The following is a 25,866-nucleotide window of genomic DNA, read 5'->3' as shown; positions in this document are numbered from 1 at the left end:
TGAAACAGTGTGTATGAGTTATTACTGGAAAACTTAATTTGCTCTGTAAGCCCACTTTACCCAATTCACAGTAAAACTTACTTGAAGTGGGAAAAGGATTTCAAGAAGGAAAAGACTGCCAATTCATTTAAAAAAATTTTTTTTTTCAAAATCAATTGAATATCTTTCCCATTTTACATTCTGTGGTGAAACTGTGTATTGGCTCAGCAGTGGTGTTGACTATATGTGATTTTCCTGTAGGAAGGAACATCAGCAGTAGAGAATTTGAATGAAATGCAGTGCATGTGGTTCCAAACAGAATGTGCCCAGGCTTATAAGGCAATGAATAAGTTTGGTGAAGCACTTAAGAAATGTCATGAGATTGAGAGAGTAAGTACCTTATGTGTATATGCGTTTCTCATTTTATGCTTGGTCAAAGCCTTTTCATTCAGAGTTCCTGGTGTGTTTTGTATGTTGTTATAGTTTGAGTCTTTTCTGATGCCTCCAGGTGTGAAGAACAGAAACTGAGCACTGTAGGGTCTCTCTCAGGGCTGTGCCTTTTGCAACAGTTTAGTGAAGTGCCTTGGTGCCCCTCAAGGATTCCTGATTCAGAGTGGGTTCTCTCAAAGATCAGCATTCATGGTTTTCCATTTTTAAAATGGAAATGACGATAGAGTGTACATTTCCTTTGCAAATTTTAATGGAAGTTTATACTTAGTTATATTTTTATTTATTATTGAGCTTTTTTTTTAAATGGTACCGTGTCTTCAATACAAAGCTCAGTAATTCAAGGATCCTGTTTGTTGAATAATGATACCATGTACTCTTGATTTTATACAAATATGGTGTAAGCTTTGAAGCCTTTTTACAATATTTTATAACATTTATAATTTCTCGTTTTTGCGTGCACCTCCCCAATTAAAAAAATGATATTTGAAGAGGATTAAAGAACAAATAGAATATGAGGGCGATCTGGCAGCGACATCTGTCACCCCATTGATTTGGCAGGGTTGATTCCGTTATCTGGCTAGCTAGACAGCCGTCCTCCTCCTCCTCCCTCACCACTCCTTTTGTGTCCTGTTAAAGAAGACAACTTTCCACAGCAGTAGAAAGCTGGCTGTGCTTCAGTCAAGGGCGGATGAGTAGCTGTTCTCTCCTAGTAGAACCTCCAAACAAGCTCTAAAGGAAATAAATGAATTAGCCACAAAATGAGAACTTTCATATGCTATCAAAATATTGTATTATCCATATGCCAGAGAATTTTTTTTCATTTTTCACATATATAGTTTATATAATTGCATGTTTGTGGTATTACAAGTAAGTAGAGAACACCAAAGCCTAGGGAAAGTGGGAAAATTGTTTCTTGACTTTGTTGCTGATTGTTTGTAATCTTTTATGCCAGCTTCATATTGCATAGGGTTCATCTATGTACGTCAGTAAAATGGCCCAATAGAATATACTATAATTCTTTGGAAATGGTTCATCACATCATTATATATACTAACAATTGTTGATTTGTTACAATAGCTTATGTACGTATGTTTAAGAAAGGAATACCGTGTATACTCATATTCTTTTCATTGTTATACCTTTCCATTCAACAAATTGTGTAGTGCATGCTTCTAGCCATATCCAGCGCTAGTTGATTGCCAACTGAATTTGCCAGTTTGATATGCAAAGTACTTTTATTGAATGATGACGTTTCTAATGTTTTTTATCTCGCTGAATTTTTTCATGCTAAGAAAATTAGTAATGTAAGGCTTTGATTTTTCTAATTTTCTCTTACATTGCTAGTTATTTAAATTAATGTAATGAAGTTACCGTAATTAAAAGAGATGGTTTTGTTAGCATTTTATAGAAATCACTGATGACCAGTTTGACTTTCATACATACTGTATGAGGAAGATTACCCTTAGATCTTATGTGGACTTATTAAAATTAGAAGATGTACTTCGACAACATCCATTTTACTTCAAGGCAGCAAGAATTGCTATAGAGATTTATTTGAAGCTTCATGACAACCCTCTTACAGATGAGAATAAAGAACATGAAGCTGATACAGGTATCATATTTACTTTGAAATTCCTTATTTTTTTGCTCTGGTTCATATATGTGTGTTTGTAGTTTGAAGTAATGTATAGACTTTTCTTAAGCTTTTAAAAAAGGTGCTACATGCGTGGTAAGAAGATGATAATCATTATGAATTTCTCTAAGCAATAGAGTATTTTGAATGGAAAATTTTAAAAATAAGACATTTCTATGTACTGATGCTTGCATTTAAATCATTTGAATTTGATGAGTTTTATCTTTAATATGTTTTATCCAATACTCACTATTGCTCACTGTTAGGATGTGTTCTGTTTGAAGTTGAAATTCTCTATGATAGTGTCTATTAATAGATCCTGTTCTCCTTTCTACGGTAGTTTATGTTTCAGTTACTAAGCGGTAATTGCATATGGACAGGCAAAGCTCACTTGGATTAACCTAGAGAATCTGCTAAGATAAAAGTAACCCAGGCCCTTGCCCATTCTTTCCACTTCCCCTTCTTATTGTGGTCGTAGATGTATTGGAAATTTTGTAATTTTAGCTACTTTCAACAGGGGAACTTCTAAAGTTAGAAAAATGGATATAAAAGATAATGGAATTTTTCCAAGCCTTTTTGAATCCCCCTTGCATAATTAAGTGACCTTAATTACATTCACGATGTGTGCAAAGAGCATCACTTTGCAAAACTTCTTTTATCGTCCTTAACAGAAACGTTATTACCCCATAAGCAGGAACTCCTCCGTCTCCTCCTTTTACCCATTTTTGGTAATCAATAAATGTTCTGTAGGCATTTGCTTATTCTACATATTTCACATATGTTAGTTCATATAATGATATGTCCATTTGTATCTGACTTTTAAAAAATAATTTTATTAGGGGCTCATACAACTGTTATCACAATCCATATATCATCAATTGTGTAAAGCACATTTGTACATTCATTGACCTCATCATTCTCAAAACAGTTGCTCTCCACCCAAGCCCCTGGCATCAGCGCCTCATTTTTCCCTCTGCTCCTCCCTCCTTCATGAACCCTTGATAATTTACAAATTATTATTTTGTCATATCTTGCACTGTGCAACTTCTCCCTTCACCCCCTTTTCTGTTGTCCGTCCCCCAGGGAGGAGGTCACATGTAGATCCTTGTAATCGGTTCCCCATTTCCAACCCACCCTCCCTCCACCCTCTCAGTATCGCCACTCACACCACTGGTCCTGAAGGGATCATCTGCCCTGGATTCTCTGTGTTTCCAATTCCTATCTGTACCAGTGTACATGCTCTGGTCTAGCCAAATTTGTAAGGTAGAATTGGGATCATGATACTGGGTGGGGAAGAAGCATTTAGGAACTATTGGAAAATTGTATGTTTCATCGTTGCTACACTGCACCCTGACTGGCTCATCAACCCCCCAAGACCCTTCTGTAAGGGGATCTCCAGTGGCCTACAAATGGGCTTTGGGTCCCTACTCCGCACTCTCCCCCTCATTCATAATGACATGATTTTTGTTTGATGATGCCTGATACTCTGACTTACTTTTTGCTTAGCATGCAATCAACTCTCACGTCCAATTGATTACCAGTTAGCAGTTCTTTGATTAGGATTGAAGATCTAAGCATGATTAAGGAGTGATTCTCTATGACCCTTGAAGTTTTGGGTCTACATTCTGAATAATTTTTCCTTATAACTTGCATTTGTTTGCAATTAGAGACCTTTTTCAGCTTGTTTCTTGCCAGTAAAATTTTGAGGGGTCCGAAGGTCTGTTTTTATTTTGTATTGTCTATTTCTTCCCATCTAAATTGGCAGTATTTCTGTTCATGTAATTCTCTTCCAGACATTCTATGTCTTTTATAAATCTTATTAAAATCCAAAAAGCTTAACCCTTAGCTTTATCTCGGCATGTATCCTGGCAATGCCCGGGATTTGATCTTTGTTCGTTAGCCAGGCCTGGAGAGATTGAGAATTTTCAAAATCATCACGTCCCTTCCTTGACGTTACTTTTCTCTTGCATCTTCGTGAGCAGCAAGCCTAGTCAGGTAGTACTACCGTCAACACATTGCGTCACCTTTCCTTCCCTGGAGCCCCGGTTCATCTGATGTGTTTTATAATGGTTGCTGGACTTTTCTCATTATATGTAAATGGCATGTACATCATCTGCAGCCTCCTGCATTTTCACTGACAATCTGAAGCTGTTTCAGTGTTGACTAGAGCGCTCCTTAAGAGTCTGTCCGCCTTTGCCCCTCCCTGATTTCAAAGCAGCTCCAACATTGTAGATGTTTTTCAACTGTATTCCCAATTCATGTGCCAAAGTTCATTGCTGCATAACAAAATACTAAAGAAACACTTGGCTCTAAATACTAAATGTTTATTATCTTGCAATTTCTGTGGACCAAAAATTCAAAAGTTGCTTAGCTAGTAATTCTGAAAGCAAAGTGTCTGTCATGAGGTTGTAGTTGGGGACAGCTGACGAAGTGACCTGGACTCTGTTTCCAAGATGCCTCTTGATCGTGGCCAGAGGTTTCCGTCCACAGGGTCTTTCCCATAGAGTTGCTTGAGTTTCCTCACAACATGGCAGCCAACTTCCTCAAAAGAAGCAAGTAGGAATCTACCAAATATCCAACTGCCATTGAGTTGATAGTGACCTTTTAGGACCGGGTGGAACTACCCCTTGGGGTTTCAAATGCTGTCCATCCTCACAGGAGCAGAAAGCCTCACTCTCGCAGAGTGGCTGGTCGGTTTCGACTGCTGACTTCGGAGTTAGCAGCCCAGTGCGTAATGTGCTCTGCCACCAGGGCTCCCCAGGCGGGCTCTACGGTGCCTTCATGCCCTGATCTTGGATGTCACCTATTCTTTCTTTGAAAAGAGTTGCTTTTACTGAGGCATAACCTTTTGAAGAGAAGAATTTGTGGACTGAAACAGTGGTAATTTGACTCTTTTATGTTTCTCAATATTAAAATGAATTATCCTAATACTCACTGAACATGTAGCGTTTAAAAATAGTGCTTGAAGTGGAACAATATGGATTATTTGCTTTATCAGTGATTTCCAGTCTGTTTTGATACATCCCAGTTTGTGGCATAAGGGATATTGTTACGTCTCATCATGTATTAATTTTCTTATTCCTTAAATATATGAGTTTTTTTTTCTGTATATTTCAGCACGGGGTTAGGCCCTACCTAAGAATATAACAATGAGTAAGACAGGTCTCTTCCAACAAGGAGCTCAACAGTTAAAGCAATAGAGAAAATATTTGTGTCCAGCAAAATATATGACATAGTGCTAATTCAGAGAGGAGAATGGTTAAGTGTTTGCCAGGTTCTGGAAAACATAAGTCCAGCGCTATAGAGATAAGAAACAGTAGATTGAAGTTATAGAATTATAAGTAATTTGATATTGCTGGAGGAACATGAGCGCTTTGCCGTGGATACATTTTATGTCTATATCCCACTTGGATTAAAAAATAGTCTGAGGAGATTACTTTGTTTTCTAATGTGGAACCATTGAAAGGCTAAACACATCTAGTCGTGTGTGTTCCTACCATCTCTTTAAAAGGGGGGGGTAGTATGATATTAAATAATAGTGCTCTTATACTTACTAATCTGATTAACCTGCTTATAATTTCATTATTGCTTATTGCCTGCAGCAAACATGTCTGATAAAGAGCTAAAGAAACTACGTAATAAACAGAGAAGAGCTCAAAAGAAAGCCCAATTAGAAGAGGAGAAAAAAAATGCAGAAAAAGAAAAGCAACAGAGAAACCAGAAGAAGAAGAAGGATGATGACGATGAGGAAATTGGAGGTCCAAAAGAAGAACTTATCCCTGAGAAGTTGGCCAAGGTATTTACTGGTAGTGTTTAGCAACAATTGAGTCAGCAGCCTTACCACTGTCTTGTTTGAAGGATATAATGAGAACCGAACAGTGCCCTGTTCCAGAGGCATCCTAGTGGTCGGGTATACACGGCAGCCTCTCACTTGACCGAGCTCCATGCCAGCACTTAGGTATTTGGTTTTTTAACCAGCACTTCTTTTTGTTCGTCGATTCGGATGTAGCCAAATACCTCTTTTTAAAAATCCCCCCTTTTATTACAATATCTTTCTAAACCTCATCTTTGAATATCAGGTACTGAGCATCTGAGCATAATGTCAGCACATTCCATGCTACAGCACTGTGTATAGTACATATTACCACTGAGACCAAAGAAAACCAGCACGCTAATGGGTGTGGGTCTTCATACTTGAATAGCTTGTCGATTGAACTACCTGGAGTGGGAAAAGTTTGTCATTCAAGTCATTGTTATTCAAGGTTTGGCATTTGCATCATGTTGACCTGAATCTAGATCTTAGTCCTGGCACTTTAGTCACATAACCTTGGATGGATACGTTTAACTTCTGCTTGCTTCTTCATTGATAAAATGGGACTTTACAGGCTCATAGGCAGAGCTGGTCATTAAAATATCACGTGTAAATTTTCGTAGCTAGCCTACTTTGAGCTTGTTAATAACAGTCCTACGTGCTTTCTTCAGGTCCTTCACGGCTTTGTGTTCCAGCTGTAGATACTTGAAGAATTTATTTCATAAAAGCAATATGGTTAATCATATGGCCCTAGAGTTCTTTAGCCTTATTAGTAAGTGAAAATTCAAAACTACATGCTCAACTGCTTTATAACTGAGAGAAATTATAACACAGACATGGCACATTGCCATAAGAAATGATTTTCTGAAGGACATATGGGCACCCTTTCATAAAGATAAAGCATGGTGTGCCCCAAGGAACAGGAGTACTAGTTTTAGTATTTAGAGTTTATTTGAGTGGCAAAGGGAAAAAAAATTATATGTGTGTGTGTGTATATATATATATTGACCTTGTTGATCTCATAGAGGATTGCAGTCATTCAGCACGATGACAACTATCAGGCTTCTGTCATTATGCCTTCTGTATTTCTTTACCACCATCATGCCTGCCTGCTACCATCACACTATTTGCCTTCCTGTAGCTCCTGACCACCTTTGGTAGAGTTCTTTGTAACTCTTCTTGCCTTGTATTGTAGCTCTTAAAAGGAGGTTCTCTTTGGATTGTTAGGACCCATCTAGGAGAGTTTAATATCCTGGTGCTGCAGCGGATTATGTTTTAGACTACTAGCTAAGTTCAGCAGTTTGAAGCCACCAGTAACTGTCCAGGAGAAAGATGTGCTTTCATAAAGACGTATCCTCGTCACCTCATCAGATCCGATTGGAAAACATTCTTAAGGGTCAGCAGACAGACGTGGTGCTATTTATAAGCTTTTTGTTTTGCTTTTTTTTTTTCTTTCGTTCCATGTCTATCTGTATAAGATGGATAAACAATCCCAAGGAGAAAACAATGGGACTTGTGGTTCCCAGGGGCCATGGGAGAGGAGGGGGTGGGGAAGGGGAGCAGGGAGCCAACAAACCCAGGGACAAGGAAACAGCAAGAGAGTTAAAATTGATGATGAAAAGGGCATATTATGCCTAGTGGAGTTTGATAAAGCACAATGTAACCGAGAGGAATTACTGAGAGCCGAATGGAGGGTGAGCAAGATAGTGGGACAGGAGGAAGAAGAAAGAAAACAGAGGAAAGAACTAGGAGGCAAAAGCTGTTTGTATAGGTATAGGGATGCATATACGTAAATATATTAATTTGCGATGATAGGGATATAGGTCAGTATATATATTTATTTGTTAAGTATTAAGGTGGCAGACAGACTTTGGACCTCTACTCAAGGCCTTCCTAAACAATAGAACACTTTTTTCTAATAATCTGGCACTCTTTGATACTCCTTCCCGAAGACAAAATGGGTGCATAAACAAATGTCAAGAAAGATGATGGTGCCCAGCTACCAAAAGATAGAGTGTCTGGGGTCTTAAAGGCTTGCAGCCATGTAGCAAGGACGCATTGAACCCTACACGGAAGAAGCAAACCAACCTGTGTGATCTTGAGTTGTCGACAGGATCAGCAGGTATCAGGTATAAAAAGACCCAAGCCAAGCAATTATATTGATGCAAATTAGCGGGGGGGGGGGGGTGTCGGAGTGGAGAACCAAAGCCTATCTGTAGACAAATAGACATCCCTTCACAGAAGGGTCGTAAGGAAGGGACAATTCAACCAGGAGGCAGTACAGCACTGACAAAACACAATATTCCTCTAGTTCTTTAATGCTTCCTCCCCACCACTATTATGATCTAATTCTACCTTACAAATCCAGCTAGACTGGAGTACACACATTGGTATAGATAAGAACTCTCAACACATGGATTCCAGGACAAGTAACGGTAAAGGGGCGGTGGGGAGGATGATTGCATGGTTGGATATATAATGCCCCCGTCCTATGGGGAACGAATAATAGAAATATAGGTGAAGAGAGGCAACAGACTGAGATATGAAGTAACAATAGATAATTGATCAAGGATTCACAAGGCTGGGAGGCTGAGTTAAAAGAGGAGCTGATGCCAAGGGCTGAAGTAGAAAGAAAATGCTTTGGAAATGATGGTGGCAACATCTGTACAAGTGTGCTGACCATAATTGAACGATGGATTGATATAAGATCATAAGAGCCCCCTAATAAAATGATTACTGGTTATAAAAAGACAGCCTCAGGAACTCACAGGGAGAGATCTACCCTGTTCTGTAAGGTCGCTATGAGTGAGCATTGATTTGATGGTAGTGAGTTTGCTTCCATAGAGCAGAGTTCTTGTATTTGAGCATCTTACAGGCTTTGGGGATTTTTGTGTACAGCCTGTAATGATTGCTTGTGGGCCAGCTCTGGTTATCTATAGTCAGGGTGGTGGAGTTCAGAACAAAATACTGACTGAGGAAGGCACTTCTGACTGCTTTGTTTGAAAAGTCCCTTGACTCTATCGACACTTGATCTTAGTCAAAAGGCCAAGAAGCGACGACTCACTATATATACGCTCTCCTGTCTCTTTGACCAGTTGGCTCTAGTATGCCCCTTCCAATAGCAGTCACGTTTGTCTCAGTGCTCTGTCCAGGAGTGTAACAGTTACGTGGTAAACATTGTATCTGCCTTGTAATGGTTACAAATATGTTTATAATTAATGTCATGTATAACTAAAGGATCAGTTGGAGCAAATTTCTATGGATTACAACTTTTCTAATGTCATCTCATCTTTAGTTTAACATTTAATAAGTAATGCATTTTTGTTGAATTTGAGTTAGAAGCAAGACTGGGTTGATAGTGCACTGTTTTGAACAGCTGACTTCCTGTCACTTGATTTGAATTTATGAGCTGTTCACTTATTCTGCCATGTTCTATACAGCCTCCTTTCTACCTCGTCTTCCTCTTAACCCTTCTTTCCCCTTGCGTCTTCCTTGTTTCTCCTCTTTTCTTTTTTCCCCTGGTGTTATTTTTTGTTCTTCCTTGTTTACTGGACCATTGATCTCTGTGGTTAAAAGGCCAGTGAAAGATTCTGGACTTTAAGGTCCCTATCCTTTAGGTTAGAAAACGTTACAATATGACAGTGTATTTATGGGTGGCTGGTAAACGATTAATGGGAAAAATGTAATAGAGTAACATCACACTCCCTCCCAAGTCTTACTTCTATTTTTATAATTTCTCTTGTGTTAGGTGGAAACTCCACTGGAAGAAGCTATTAAATTTTTAACACCATTGAAGAACTTGGTGAAGAACAAGATAGAAACTCATCTTTTTGCCTTTGAGATTTACTTTAGGAAAGGTAGGCAATTAGAGCGTAGTGACCCTATTTTGGGGTCAAATGCCAGTGTAGCGGCTTCTCAGAAATGTCTGCTCTGAACAAATGTTTTAATGGCTATAAAGATATGGTTCTTTATTCGAGGAAATGAAAATCTATTACAGATGTGCTTTAAAAGTAGGATTTAAGGTCCAAATTCAATTATGGAAATAGTCAATCAAGGCTTTTATAACTGGTGAGTGGGTTGACAAAACTCATTAATTTATGTATAGCTTAGAATGGTTCCTGGCACAAAGGAAGCATTAAATAAATGTTTACTTTCTGTTGTTATAAAGATTAAAAAGGCGGTCTTTGAACTGTATTTTGAAGGAAGGTCCGATTTCTAAAGTTGCACAGAGGGCTTTGGGAGGTGGGCCTCAGTTAAGAAGACGTGTGTGTATATAAATTATGCTGGAATTGTTCCCATTGCTTGGAGCCAGAGAAAAGATCTTTTGAAGGATTTTGATTGTTGGGTATAGAATATGATATACCATATATACTCAAATATAAGCCAACCCGAGTATAAGCCGAGGTACGTAATTATTACCTGGGAAACCAGAAAAACTGATTGACTCAAGTCTAAGCCTAGGGTGTGAAATGCAGAGGCTATTGGTGAGTTTCAATAATCAAAACAAATGAAAATAAAATTACTAAAAATTGAGACATCAGTGGGGTAAAGTATTTAAATATTTGTTTTAAATAAAAAACATAAATAAAAGGACAAGTCATTTAACAGTAAACTAGCACAGTAAGTGGAAAATAGGTTCAACAAAAACAATAAGGTATCAACAATGATACCTTAAGAGTGCTATCCCCTGAGCTCAATCAGCAACCAAGCTAAAATGTAAAGAGTTAAAATCCTTCAAAACTGGATTCCTCATCATCATCCATATCCCAATGCAGAGCTTCAGCTGGTGTGAGGTCATCATAGACGCTGTCCTCACTGAGATCGCCATCATCACCATCACTGCTGTCATTTTCATACAAAGCGCAGTCTTCACTGCCATCCATAGCATTACTAATACTACATTTCTGGAAGGCACGTCGCACCATGTCTTCTGGAATGTCTTCCCATGCATCTCGAGTGCACTTTGCTATTAGCTCTAGGTCAGGCTTCATGAGATTTCCACCTTTTGTTAGTCGGGCTTGACCAGATGACATCCATTCATGCCACATCCTTCGCACGTGCTCTTTAAAAGGCTTATTCAAAGATACACATCATAGGTCGGCTCTGATTGGTCAGATGTGAGTAAACAAACATTCAAAGCCCTGCAGTGTCAGCGGGGCTTTGAATGAACAGCTGAACAGCGGAGAAAAGGCAATCACCTGCAAGATAATGGGCGTCTGTTACCTCGGGGGTGGGGGAAGCAAAATGTTATACCTCGCTGGGGTACCACTGACCCGTGTATAAGCCGAACCCCAGTTTTTCAGCACATTTCTTTGTGCTGAAAAACTCGGCTTATACTCAAGTATATACGGTATATATGCTAGTAACATGCCAACCATCATGAAGATTTCACAGCACTGGACAACATTTTGCTCTGTTGCACTATACACACATTGTAGGTCTCTGAGTTGAAAATGGTTCATGGTCAACGGATCAGATTTTACAGTATTGAGTGGATGTAATTGAGGTGGTAACATATTAGATGACAAACTAGTTAGACCAAATAGAAGATGGTTACATAAAACAGTATAAATAACTGATTCAAATAAAGTGGTACCCCTCTCTGAGTGTCCATTAAGAATTAGGTTTATCAAATAATGTTGGGAAAAGCTTACTATGTTGCAAAACAAGGTCCTAAAATAGTTATGGTATCATTTTAGGTTAGGCTATTATTTAATGTGTATAAATTGAAAAGTGGTTGTGAAGAAACAGCTCAAAAGATAACACTTTGCCTCTTGGTAGAATTTTGAGTGGTTCAAATATTTTTTACTGTTTTATTGTTTGGAAAGATATCTATTTTCTACTGTACTTTCTGTTTTTTACAATGATCCATTCTAATTTGAAAAGCAAAGTTTATTAGCTAGTACAGTAATGCTCTCAAACTTCACTTAACAATTCACCTCTTTAATAAGTATTCATAAACTTTTGAAGTGCAAAGACTATTCAGATACCAATTTTTGTTCATCATGTGGATGTACTTCTAAAGTTTGGGGAAGGTGGCAGACAGCATAGAAAAGGTTTAAACCGACTGAGAGCCTAACCTTGGTCAGCACGTCACTTCGTAGGGGAAGAACATCCAGGAATTGACTGGAAAGGAACAGGTAAGTAGACGGGAAATAAATCATTTTTCATGTCGCCAGATAGAATAGAAGTAGTTTGAAGCATACATCGTGGGATTTTGTAAGTAATGGAGAGGAAGTGGAAATTATTTATATGATGAGGTTAGGAAACAAAATGGGTTATTGTATCAAATGATTACAATCTTTCCCTTTTTTGTAGAAAAGTTCCTTTTGATGCTGCAATCAGTAAAGAGGGCATTTGCTATTGATCCTAGTCATCCCTGGCTTCATGAGTGTATGATTCGCCTCTTTAGCACTGGTATGTCTTGTTTTACATTGCGTTACTCATTGATAGTGACTGTATACGTGATGTGCTCAAGTTTGTCGTTAATTGTTTTAAAGCTGTTCATCATTAAGTTAGCAGAGGGAACACCAGGGATATCTTTCCTTGTGCTTAGGTTCTTTATTTTATTGCTAGAAATGTTATTTGACTTTGTTGTGGAATGGTTCAGTTAAGGTAATTGAGAAATCTACTTTTTCTGAGTCAAAAAATGTTTATGTAATTGAAGTTTGAATCATATTTCAATATGCTTAAAATTTCTTAAGGTTTTTAAGTGACAAAAAGGTCTTTGAGATTGACTATCTCACTTATGTGTTTTTAGATTCATATCTTTATATTTACCATTCTTAAATAACTGAGTGGATATGAATGTTTATTTAGCATAATTATTTACATCTGAAATAGTTTTATGTTATGGAGGATAGGTTAAAAAGTTTAAAACAATTGCCTGTGCTTTTTGAACATTTGATAATCAAATCTATAAATTAGCTCAACACAATGGATAGATGCATGGATTGTGATAAGAACTGTATGAGCCCCAATAAAATGATTTTTTTAATCTATAAATTAATTTTTAAAATCACTTTATTGGGAGCTCATACAACTCTTATCGCAATCCTTACATATATCCATTGTGTCAAGCCCATTTGTACATATGTCATCATCATTCTCAAAACATTTGCTTTCTACTTGAGCCCTTGGTATCAGCTCCTTATTTTCCCCTCCCTCCCTTCCCGCTCCCCCTCCCTTATGAACCTGTGATAATTTATAAATTATTATTTTGTCATATCTTACACTATCTGATGTCTCCCTTCACCCACTTTTCTCTTGTCTATCCATAAGTTAATTTTTATGCGATGTTGAGTCTTAGAACATAAAAAAGTCAAGGTGTTATAATTATTTTATAATTGAGAATGCTGGGTCCTTAAAAGGTAAAATTACTGTTTAAGAAAACATAGCTAATTTGTATCTTAGTAATGAAGCCAGCATTAGGAGCACAAGTCTTGTATATTTTCCTTTCTCCTACAGTTTTCTTTTCAAAATTAAGTGCCTCCATAATCAAGGAGCCCCAGTGGCATAGTGGTTACACATTGGTCTGCTAAGTGCAAGGTCAACAGTTTTCAAAACCACCAGCGGTTACACAGGAGAAAGATGGGGCTTACTACTTCTGTGTAGAGTTAAAGTCTCGGAACCACACAGGGGCAGTTTTAGCCTGTCTATATTATAGAGTTGCTTTGAGTCTGTATCAACTTTGAATGAATGAAGAAGCCACCTAAAGTCCAAGAGATTATAGAATTTCCATTAATGTGATACCTACAGACATTGAGGTCTCACATAATACAGCATTTTCAATTTTAAGTTGAAATGTTGGCCTCAGCAAACTTTGTGTTCCATGGGTGTCAAAAGCTGTAAAGTCAAACCTTTTTTTTTCCTCTTAATATTGTGTACCTTATTTAATATAAAGTGAAATGGGACAAGTAAAGGAAATGGAATCGTGTGACCTTCTTTAAGCTCCTGCCATGTAGACTTTTAGAGGAGACACAGCCCCAGGGGCTTAGTAGGCTGTGAACCAAATCTCTTCGTAGTAGGCTGTGAACCAAATCTCTTCGTACGTTGTTTCTTTCTGGAAATGAATGGTGTCACTGGAGTATTATTGGATGCCTTTTAAACAAATGCTAGCTTTTTTTTCCTGACACTTACTCCTTAAATTTATATGGTTTTCATTTTTCAAAGGTGGATTCGTCGGTTGGTTTTCTCTAGGCCTTGCTGTTCATTAGTCTCAGTAAGTACATATTTGAAAGCTGACAGCATTGTATCTAACGAGAAGTTGTCTTTAATTACTCAGCAGTGTGTGAAAGTAAAGATTTACCTGATGCCGTGAGAACAGTATTAAAACAAGAAATGAATCGTCTTTTTGGAGCAACGAATCCAAAGAACTTTAATGAAACGTTTCTGAAAAGGAATTCTGATTCATTGCCACACAGATTATCAGGTAATCACGGTATTTTACCTTTATCTTAGTAAACTAAAATAAATGTAGGCTTTCGTTTAATGAATCAGTGACAAGTTCATGCATGTTTTAATTTGAAAGAAGAAATATGTATATGTCACATTTTATTTTTTAAAAGCTCACTGTCATTGAGTGAATTCGGACTCATAGCAACGCTACAACAGATAGTTTGCTTCTTACAAATTTTTTAGACAAAATTATTACTGTGAATTAAGGTCAGTCGTTTCCCTGGTTTGGCCTTCTAGAGAAGTGAGTGAGGGGAAATGAATTTACTGACTTTAGCTATATGAAGTTGCATACAATAAAGATGAATTCTTCTCCCATGAATATGCCGTTGAAATTCACCTGGATGTTGCTGTCATCTTTTTTATATTTTACGTTATGTACTTATCAAACGTGACAGTGCTAAACACCTGAAAACGCCTCATAGTCAGTGAGAAATTCAAGTACATTGAGCTGAAATAGGACTTTATGGCACCATCCTTTTAAACAACTTTCTGAGAAGCCTACTTAGTGTTTGACCCATGTGAAATTTTTCATTCTACCTTTTTGCTCATATTTCCCCCCTTATAGCTAGTAAAGTACTTTCCTCATCCCAAATTATAATGCTCATTCTAGAAAGAAAATTATTCATGGCCTCCACCACATAATAAAGATATTGTTAGACTATGTGGAGCGTTTCATTTTTCGGTAATTATGCATCGTTCCTCTATACATTTTTATATTGAACAGTGAGACTATTTCTGATCTACCTACAACTCTTGATTAACAAAAAGTAAATTTCTCAAATGATTGCTTCCATGTTAACCAAGCATTGTGCCAAGTGTGCATATGTACTTTGCGATTTGAATTTGGAGAGATAGAGGGTAAGATACTGGCTTTGAAATAAAATAAGTTTCTTTCCCTCCCCACCCCCCATTAGCTGCCAAAATGGTGTATTATTTAGATTCTTCAAGTCAGAAGAGAGCTGTAGAGTTGGCAACAACACTTGATGAATCCCTTGATAACAGAAACCTCCAGGTAACTTTTTTCCCCCCATAATCTCGCTCTGAGTTTACCTGCCTGCTCTTTCTGTTTTCAACAAGATAATTCTCACCAAGGCAAGGTAACTTCTTGTTACTTCAAATCCTTATGAATCTGAATCAGGAACTTACCTTATTTGTATGTCTGACCGTTGTTAACTAGTTTGATATCGGCTACTCAAAATAAGTTGTTTCCGTGCTTTTACCAAAACCCATACATTCCATAGTTATCTTAATTCATATTTGTATTTGTCTGAGTAAGAAGTGGTCTCAGTGAGGATTCGGATGTATTTTAGAATTGCCATTTCTTTTTATTTTCTCTTCTATTTTTTTATCAACTTTTCAGACAACTTTTATTGCTCCAGGAAAGGGAGAAGAACGGAGCCCAGGGGCACCACAGGTTAAATACTCAGGTGCAAAACTGAAAATTCAGTGGTTGAAACTCACCAGCTCCCCCAAGGGAGAAAAATGAGGCAGTTGGTTTCCTTAAAGATTGACAGCCTCAGAAACTCGGTGGGACAGTTCTGCCCTCTTTGATAGGGGTCACTTCTAACAGGAAGCTTCTTAAGAGCAGTGGTTGGTGATGGGTCAGGAAAGGCAGGCAGGCGGCCCCCACACCCACCCAAGGCTCCCAAGGCCCTCACTGTTTCTCCCATTGCCATTGATGTACTCATGAGAGGCCAGGAAAGTCTTGAGCTTGGGCCGGGCGCTGAGAGCAGGAGGAAGGCGTCCATTCAGCTGGGGGCCAACACCTAGTGGATCAGCAGCAGGTCCACCAGGTTGTAGTTGGCAAAGGAAATGGTTTGACCACCTTTGTTCTGGGACAGCAGGGTCTCAAAGGGCTTCAGGTGCCCAGGTAGTGCCTTCAGGTAATCTTCCTTATCAGCCTCTTGGTATAGCTATTCCCATTCCTGTTCCTGAATTCCATGTGTTGTGAGCTGTGACCTCTTATCTACACCTGTGTACATGTTCCGGTCTACCCTGAAGTAAGAGAGGCAGCACAGGGGTCTGGATGGTGGGAGTGAGGAAGCCTCAAGGAACCAGAGGAATATTGTGTGTTTCATTGGTGCTTTACTGTGTCCTGGTTGACTCATCCTTTCCCTGTGACACCTCTGTGGGGAGTGTTCTATTGTCTGCAGGTGGGCTTTGGGTCCCTGCTCCATTCCCTCTTGTTCTCAACAATATGTTTTTGCTTGTTTGTTACGGGTCTTCTGATGCCTGTTATTCCATCCCATTGACACCTCAAAATTGCACAGACTGGTGTGCTTCTTCCGTGTGGGCTGCTTGTTGTTTTCTGCTGGATGGCTGCGTTTTTCACTTCAGGCCTTTAAGACCTCAGACGCTATATCTTTTAATAGCCGGGCACCATCGGCCTTCATTACATTTGCTTATACACCTATTTTGACTTCAGCAATTGTGCTGGGAGAGAGAACATCACAGAATGTCAATTTGTTAGGACCGAGTGTTTTTGCATTGAGGGAGGGTATGAGCAGAGGCCCGAAGTCTGTCCATTACCTCAGTGTATTGCCATATAAATAGATGTACATAGGCCAATACCTCTATTTTTATGAATTAATGTATTTACATATGTACACACCTACGCTTATACCTCTATTCATAGTTTTGCTTCCTAGATCGCTCCGCTGTTTCCTCTTACCTTCTTCCTGCCCCACCATCACGCTCACCCTACTTCCACCTCTTAGTAATTCCACTCAGCTAATTCCTGCTTCTCCAACACCCCTAGGAGCTATATGCCTTCCTCGTTGTTGATTTTAATGCCCTAGTTGTCCCCCTGTCTATGGTGTTGTTTTCTCACCCTCTCACTCCCCCTGCCTCCTTCTCCCCCAACTCCCTCAGGGACCATTGCCCCCATTGCACCTTCCTCCAACTTGTTTCCCATGCCTATCTTTTTTTTCCCCATGCCTATCTAATATAAGTAGGGAAACCAACAATAACCTAGACCAAACAACAGGAAAATAAAAGAGTGAAAGGAAAAAACCCAACATAATTCCAGGTCTGTCTGCTGACCTTTATGACTATCTATCTCCTCACTGTTCCTGTGGGAATTCCGGGAGCTGTCCCTTCTAGCCTGAAGTCTAGTTTGGGGGTTGTTTATGGCTTTGTGGCTTTGCTTTGCTCCCATTGCTGATCTGTTGTGTTCCCTTCTTGTTTTGCCTCTCTGTGGGGGTCCAAAACCAGACTAACTCGTTTTGAGCTGTTGTCAGCTGTACAGTCCTCTCTGCCCTAGCAGCTCAGTGCAAGGATGTCATCCTTAGGGCTTGGTGTGTCGATTTGAGGTCTAGACCATCCCTTTCTCTTTTGCCTTCTTGGTTTGCTTCCTTGTGTGTATGGCACGTTGGCCCCTCTCATGAACCTGTAGGTTTAGTGTTGTTCTGTGTTGCACAGACTTTTAGGGAGTGCCTCAGTGTGGCTCGGATTGGGGCTGAGCCTGCAGCCCAGTCTCTTCATGCATATCTCCACGTGGTTATTGCCCTCACGGTTTGGTGCGCCATGGTGGAGTCTGTGTGCACACTCCAAATTCTGTGGAGACATAATCGGCACTCTTCCCCCTGGTGAGTTAGGGCCTGGTCCCCCATGCTGTCATCTCCTGGCTTCCCTCCCTCTTTCCCCCCTCCTCTTCTTTGTATTGGAATAACATGTGGCGCCGTGGGTTTGGTCTGACCTCCACCTGACTGCCTTTACTTTAACCTGTTTAGTGTGAGATAAGTGGCTATTGTGCTGATTATACTTACCTCAGGGGACTCAAGTTGTACATGTCCTTTTGTGATTGGCTGACTTCACTGAGCATAATTTCCTTCAACTCTTCCCATGAAACGACGTGCTTCTTGTGATCATCAGTGTTTTTTAGTGATGTGTAGTACTCCCTTGTGTGTATGTGCCAGAGTTTTCTTTCTCTTTTTTTCTTCAGAGTTTTCTAATCCGCTCATTTATTGATAGAAATTTAGGTTGTTTCCAATTCTTTGCATTGTGAATTGTACCACGCAAACGGCTGGCCGTGGTTTATTTCTTACGCATTCTGGGTATGTGCCCGGTAGAGGGATAGCTAGGTAGGTCATAAGGTAGCACGATTTCCATTTGCTTTAAATTTTGCCAGATCACTTTCCACAGAGGCTGTACTATCTACACGACCACCAGCAATGGAGGAGAGTTCCTATCTCGCCACATCCCCTCCAACATTTGTTGCTCTCTGGTTTTCCGATTTGGGCTATCCTCCGTGGTCATGGATGGTATCTTATACTTGTTTTAATTTGCATTTCTTTGATGGCATTTTCTCATGTTTGTTGGCCATTCGAGTCTCCTCCCTAGTGACATTTCTTTTCATGTCTTTTGTCCAGTTCCTCGGGGAGGGGGGGGCTGTTAAGCTATTCTATTTTGCAGGCTAGGAGGGTATTATAGATTTTAGTAATAGTTTGTTTGTCTGTTGTGTCATTGCTAAAAGTCCTCTCTTAGTCTGTGGGTTCTCGTTACCCTCCTGGTGAAGCCTTTGATGCACACAAGTGTTTTATCTTTAGTACATCCCACTTGTCAACTTCAGGTTCACCTGTCTATGTATCCTTCCCTATTACAGTTAGCCTATGTAATCCCTGGGCCAAGGTTCATAGGTTTGTCCCGATTCCTTCACTGATGGTCCTGATAGTTTGGGGTTTTACTTCTAGGTCTGTGATCCACCGTGAGTTTGTTCATGTGCATGGGGTGAGGTAAACATCTTGTTTCATTTTTTTTTACAGGTGGATATCCATTGATTCCAGCACCATCCCCCTCCCACTTGATGCTTTTTAGGCCCTTATTGAAAATCAGTTGTCTATATGCTGGTGGTTTATTTCTGGGTTTTCTGTTCTTTTCCATTTGTCTGAGTATCTGTCATTATACCAGCACCACACTGTTTTAACCACGGTGGCTATGTAGTAGGTGTCAAAGTCAGGTCAAGCGAGCCTTCTGACTTTGTCTTCTGCTAATTCTGGGCTTCTTCTCTCTCCATATGAAATTGGTGTTCAGTTTTTCCAATTCTCTGAAGAAGGTTGTTGGTATTTGAATTGGGATAGCATTAAACTTATACAGTGCCTTGGGTAAGATTGATGTCTTTGACATCTCTACTATAGTGAGTCTTCCAATCCACGAACATGGGATATTCTTCCATTTGTGGAGGGTGCTTTTGGTTTCCTGTAGGAGGGTCCTATAGTTTTCCTTGTATAAGTCTTTTGTTATTGTTGTTAAATATATCCCTAGCTATTTCAATGTGTTCTTGACTATTGTGAAGAGTACTCCCTTCTTGATCCTCTTCCATGGCCTTGTCCAATGTATATAGCAAACCAATAGATTTCTGTTTGTTGATCGTGTATCCTGCCATGCTTCCATGTTCCTCTATCACTGTCAGTACTCCAGTTGTGGAGCTTTGGGGATTTATAGAATCACGTCATCTGCAAATAGTGATAGTTTTACCTCCTCCTCTCCCAGTTGGATACCTTTAATGTCCTTCCACTGTTTTGTGTTGTTAGCTAGGACCTCCAGTACGATGTTGAATAGAACTCTGGGGACTAGGGTCATCCTTGTCTGGTCCCCTTCAGTGGGATTGTTTTGGGCTTTTGTCTATTAACTGTGATGTTGGCTGTTGGCTTTTCATAGATAGCTTGTATTAACTTGAGGAATTCTCTTTCCATTCCTATCTTCTTGAGAGTCTTAATTAGGAATGAGTGTTGGATGTTGTCAAATGCTTTTTCTGCGTCTATCATTATTATGGTGATTCTTATACTTTTTCTTATTCGTGTGGTGTATAATATTGATGGATTTTTGGATGTTAAGCCACCCCTGCATCTCTGGAATGAATCCCACTTGATCATGGTGGATGATATGTTTAATATACTTTTATATTCTGTTGGCCAATAATTTGTTAAGGACTTTTGCTTCTATGTTCATTAGAGATATTGGCGTGTAGTTCTCTATTCTTGTGGGGGTTTTGCCCTTTTTGGGTATCAAAGTTCTACTGGCTTCATAGAATGAGTTTGGGAATTTGTCGCCCTTTGCTATGCTGTGGAATACTTTGTAGAGGATCAGTGTCAGCTCTTCTGTGAATGCTTAGTAGAATTCTCCTGTGAAGCCATCTGGTCTGGGAGCTTTTTGTTGGTAGTTTCTTGATAGCTGTATCTATTTCTTCCTTTAATATACTTACTTAATAGCAAATCAGGGACATGGTTTTTCAAAAGAAAAGTTATGACTTGCTAGTTTCTAACTTATACATTGTTTAGATCAAACCTGGATTATTTAAATACCTTTCTAGACTAGGCAAAGTTGACAGGGTGTGTTTCTAGAAGCTAAACATCTCCCAAGTGAAAATAATATAAAGAAAATAAAAGTCAACATGACTCATTTAAATTAGAAGAAGCAGACCTCTTGAGTTTTGTTTTCTATATGTTTATATCATTTTATTGAGAGGTATTACAGATACCGTAACATTGCATAGTTCAGTCACATCTCTTGGGGGTTTTCAGTGAAGGAATTGCCCATTTAATCTTCCTTGGATACAAGGGAGCTTTGAAAATTTTGTGGAAAAATTCCATTATCTTGAAATTCCGTTTTTCCACAAACTTTTGAATTTCATACCTTCTTCTATACCACCACCACCCCCTTTAAATAAAACCATTTTATTGAGGGCTCTTACAGCTTTTATAACAATCCACACATCAATTATAGCAAGCACATTTTGTACACGTTGCCATCATTTCCTTAGCATTTATTTTCTATTGAGCCCTGGTGTCAGCTCCTCTTTTTTTCTTCCCTTTCCTCCCCCCACCCCCTGTGGCCCATTGATAAATTATAAGTTACTTTCATATCTTTTTAAAAAGTCATTTTATTAGGGGCTCGTATAACTTTTATCACAATCCATGCATAGATCCATTGTGTCAAGCACACTTGTACATTTGTTGCCATCGTCATTCATATCTTACACTGACCACTGTCTCCCTTGCCCCTCTGTCTCTGTTGTGGTCCCTTCCCACCCCCCAGGGGGCGGGTTATATGTTGATCATCCCAATCGGTTCAGTCGTCCTCCCTTCCTCTCTCCACCTTCCCCCTGCCCTTCTGGTACCGCTGTTCCCATTTCTCTTCCTAAGTTTAATGTCATGAAATCTTATGTCTTATCCATATCTGTGCATGGGCTCTGGTCTAGCCTGCAGTGAAAGGCAGTTCTAGGGTCATGATAATGGGGGATGAGGAAGCGTCAAGGAACCAGAGGAGTATTGTGTGATATACCCTTTTCTATCTAGACACTTTGCTGCTTAGGATTTTCTTTTAATTTCAATAAAAGGTTGTAAATAGTAATGCTTGCTGACCTGCTTTGGGCCTCAGAAAATATTAAAAGGCAGTCATTGTAACATTTGACATTTATATTCTTGGCCTGGGACTTACTGAGTCAAGGTTTCCAGATCTAAGGAGGTGCTAGCTCCAGGGGCTGTGCTCTCGGTGAACCCTTCCCGTACCGTTCCCATGACAACCCTTTTGTATATACCCTGCTCTTCTGAAGAAAGAAACCACTACAGTAACTTTCAAGAACATTCTCATAGGATATACTGGGGTGGGAGGGGGTGCTTCAAAAAGTTTGTAGCAGATAAAATTTAAAGATAGTGGTTTTTCCGCATGAACAAAGTGCTTTTGTTTTCCTTAAAGATATGTATTCACCTCTTATTTTGAAAGTTGAAGGGTCTTACTGAAGTGTCTAATAAATTTTCCGTAAAAGCTTCTTCGAGAAAAGTTCTAACATGATGTTTTTTCTTTCTTTAGACATGCATGGAGGTGTTAGAAGCCTTGAGTGATGGTAGCCTAGGAGACTGTACAGAAGCTGCTGACGTTTATAGAGCACATTGTCATAAGCTTTTCCCTTACGCTTTGGCTTTCATGCCTCCTGGTTATGAAGAAGATATGAAGATCACAGTTAATGGAGATAGTTCTGCAGAAACTGAAGAACTGGCCAATGAAATCTGAACATCATTAAAACAAGCAAATGGAATGACTTTGGACCATATCTAGTGTATAATATTTTTGTCACGCACCTGCTGCATTGCTCTAACTTACACAGAATGAGAGGAGTAAATGTTCTGCCTTCAAATAGTGTTTTACTTTTTTTATCCTGCTGAAAAAGTATATATAAAATATCTAACATATTACAGGATATAGGTTCAGTTTCTTAAAAAAAATTAAAAGCTGCTAAAATTGAGAGGTTAAAAAAAAAGATACCTTATCCTATTCCTACATGCCCATCCATGTTTTTAAGCTAATTTATATGAAATCTGGAGGCTGTTACAGCTAACAAAGCAGGTGTGTGGCGGAAATATTACTTTAAATTTGTCTTGTGAGATTTTGCTATATCTCAGACAGCATAAACGCTGTTTCAGCACTGGATTCTTTCACTGAGCACAAAGAGTTGTTGGGGCTTTAGCATCTGACTGATTTTGTTACGGGATTGATTCTGACCATAGGAAGTACTCAACGTGAATCACTATTTGCAGAGAAACCTACAACAGAGACTGACTGCTGTTGTAGTAACAGGGACATAGAGATAGAAAGCAGAAGAACTAAGAAACCTAGAGGGTGTTTCATATGCTTGTTGTCTTTCCAAAATTGACTGTACATGATCAGTTTGGTGTTCTTGTACCACAGTTTTTAACTGAAGGAACCAGTTGGAACAATCTCAGTTTTCACTAAAACTTGAAGAAATAAAATCACAATGCCAACCTTTCAGCATTGTTTTGGCCAAACTTGTTAAAACTGTAATGCAAGAACCAAATGCACTGTGATGTGGCACCAACTAATTAGCAAGCATGAATTTTCACCCCCGAGTGAAAACAAACCTACCACGGCTTGAAGTTAAGAACAGAACTCCTGGCTACCATTCTCTGACTGATCAAGAGACTCCTAGTTAAGAACCTCAGCAGGCCTTGTTCACGATATGCAGAAACAAGTGCTGCAGTTTAGATACCTCTGGGATTTTTCCACAGTGTCACAGGTTTGTAATACTTGAAGCCCTACATTTCTAAGAATATATTTCTTGCTCAGTTGTTTCAGGCAAGCCCAAGACTTTGTAATTTTTAAAGGGCCCAAGATTTTTTTTTCTTTTTCAATAACAGACCAGCTTTTTTTCCCCCTGCAGTTACAGTTGTAATTTCCTTTTTGTTGTCAAACATAAGGTACCAAATACGATGCAATAAATTGTTTTGAAAAACAGTTGTGTGAATATTTCAACGAATCTGTGTTGGGCTTCTGTGAGAATACATCGGTGGAAACAGCTGTAAACCAGAGGCAGTGTAATGTGTTATAAGTTCACCCACTGAAGCATCGTGACTGGTAGTACAGATGGGCTAACTGCGGGTGTCGGAAATCCCATGATGGACTCGCAGTCCTGCTCCTGAGGGATTAAGGCTTTGGTGAGGGCCAGGATGGTGGCAGGTACAACGAATGTAATGCATTCTTTGACAGGACAGCAGAAAAAACTGCTATTTTGATTGAGAAAATGAGCCTTACCATTTAAAACCCGTATGCTGAGAACCAGCCTTGGGCTCAATATTCTCATTGAATTTGCAAGATCTGAACAAATAAGACACCTACATAAAAGTGAATCGCTTGTATATATAACTGACCTTTTTTGCGGTACTGTTAGTTTATAGGAAGTATAAAAGGGGAGTTTTCAGGATATTTCATCCTTTTACTGACCGAGGAGTTGTGCTAAAACCCAACCTTTCATAGTACATGACTGTAGTCTACTCCCCAGTCTAACAAGTGAGTGATAGGAGACATACAAACAACTCCAGTGCTCTGTTAAATTTTATTAACTGGCCCTGTCTCAGGAACATCTTTACAGATGGCAAAAAAAATAAATAAATAAATAAAGCGAACAAACTTTTTTCAACTTCTCCTAAGAGTGGCACCTGGCGTTCTCACTGTTGCGAAAGAACACCAGTGCTACCTCTGCCACTGAGGCGCGTTTGGAGGAGGCGCCAGCCATAGAACGGGGGTGGGGTGTGAATGATGGTGTAACTCTACTGTATATGGAAACGAAATTCCTATATTTGTCTTGACAATGTTCAAATGATGTAGATTGTCTTAGAATGAATATTCATGAGTCCTCGGAACTCTTGAAGCTGATGCCATTCTGAGGAGCTAAATTCCTAACATGTATATTGTATTCCCACCCAATTTTACTGGAACTATTGAATAAATCTTTTATTTTCTTTCAGGTTTACTTGATAGTGGATACATTGTCTGGTGTCAAAAGGACCTTGACTGCATTTTATGTCCAGACATCACCCCTCTAAACCATTGTACTGTACTCTGTTGCTCTGAGTAGAATTAACTGGATCATCTCACATTTGCCTCTTTCATTCTATTAATTTCAAATGCCTTTGGTGGGGTGGGATAAGGGGGGGGGACAGGGTTAGAGAAACAACGTGGAAAGAAATGGAGTGCTGTTGTAATCTAAACAAGTGCCTTAATGTTCCTTGCTGAGAACTGGTGTTTTCGGCCCTTTTGAGAAGAAAGGGTCCCTTGACCTGTATTAATTAACATAGGAAAGTAAAGTTCTCTTTGTTTTTCTTTATATTCAACTACTCTTGTCATTTCTCATTTAAAAACAAAAATCTGACTAGGTTAGTTTACTCAGTTTACTTGGTTGGCTGAGTCATAAGGTTTAGACATTTTGCTGTATAATATGCTTAAGAATAAAGCGTGAGCTCCACTAGCGTGACTGAGAGTAACTTAGTGGCTGCCCTTCCTCCGGAGTTCCCAGGCCCTTGTTTTCACAGCATAGCTTGCACGTCTGGTCTTGTTCACTGCTGTTAGAGCTATGCTTGGAAGAGACCAGGAAGGTGGGGTCCTGATTCAGGTAGATTTGGGTCAGTTCCAGGAAGTCACCTGTACAGTTTCTAGGGTGATTTCTCTTGCCATGTGGGGCATTTATTTGGGAGAAGGTGGAAAGTGAGGTGTGTTGGACTTCTGTAAAAGATAATGTACGTGCTCAGAGAATTACCAGCATGTTAGTAAACGAATTGCACAAAGTGGTCTTCAATTGGAAAGAAGGCTGTCTTCCATTTCAAACTCATGCGCAACTTTTAAATTACAGACGAGATACCTTGACTTGTGCGCTTACCCGCTAAACCAGCGGTTCTCACCTGTGGGTCGCGACCCCCCTTGGGGGGGGTGACAAACGACCTTTTCACAGGGGTCGCCAAATTCCTAACAGTAGCAAAATTACAGTTATAAGTAGCAGCGAAAATAATTTTATGGTTGGGGGTCACCACAACATGAGGAACTGTATTGAAGGGTCCAGCACTAGGAAGGTTGAGAAGCACTGATCAAAACTATGCCAAACTCACACTCAAAGGCAGTTTCCCAGAATGGCTACATTTTGCACTCTTGGAAATGGAAACCTTAAAAGTTTGCTTCTAATTTTTATAATCATGACTTGTGGCAGTAAAAGGTTTTTAAAGGTTATTTTTATTGAATTATACCATTATCT

At 39.3% G+C, this 25,866-nt stretch overlaps 1 protein-coding gene across 2 annotated transcripts in view; it reads left to right on the top strand.

The window, feature by feature from the left end:
• NAA15 (N-alpha-acetyltransferase 15, NatA auxiliary subunit) overlaps positions 1–24,948 on the top strand; it is an 86,195-nt gene extending 61,247 nt beyond the window's left edge. Inside the window, exons 13-20 of one of the 2 annotated variants that reach the window (XM_075543771.1) lie at positions 241–369; positions 1,828–2,041; positions 5,665–5,858; positions 9,622–9,730; positions 12,192–12,290; positions 14,161–14,304; positions 15,245–15,342; positions 22,140–24,948. In XM_075543771.1, coding sequence (XP_075399886.1) covers positions 241–369; positions 1,828–2,041; positions 5,665–5,858; positions 9,622–9,730; positions 12,192–12,290; positions 14,161–14,304; positions 15,245–15,342; positions 22,140–22,340 — 1,188 coding nt within the window. In that variant the 3' untranslated portion in view covers positions 22,341–24,948. Of the gene's footprint in view, positions 1–240; positions 370–1,827; positions 2,042–5,664; positions 5,859–9,621; positions 9,731–12,191; positions 12,291–14,157; positions 14,305–15,244; positions 15,343–22,139 lie in introns of both variants that reach the window. The other variant, XM_075543770.1, reaches the window with a different exon arrangement.
• Positions 24,949–25,866: the final 918 nt, after the last annotated feature.

Source organism: Tenrec ecaudatus, chromosome 3 (genome assembly GCF_050624435.1).
Source record: "Tenrec ecaudatus isolate mTenEca1 chromosome 3, mTenEca1.hap1, whole genome shotgun sequence".
NCBI lineage: Eukaryota > Metazoa > Chordata > Mammalia > Afrosoricida > Tenrecidae > Tenrec > Tenrec ecaudatus.
Note: the sequence above shows the minus strand (reverse complement) of the source record. Positions and strands in the feature narration are given on the sequence as shown.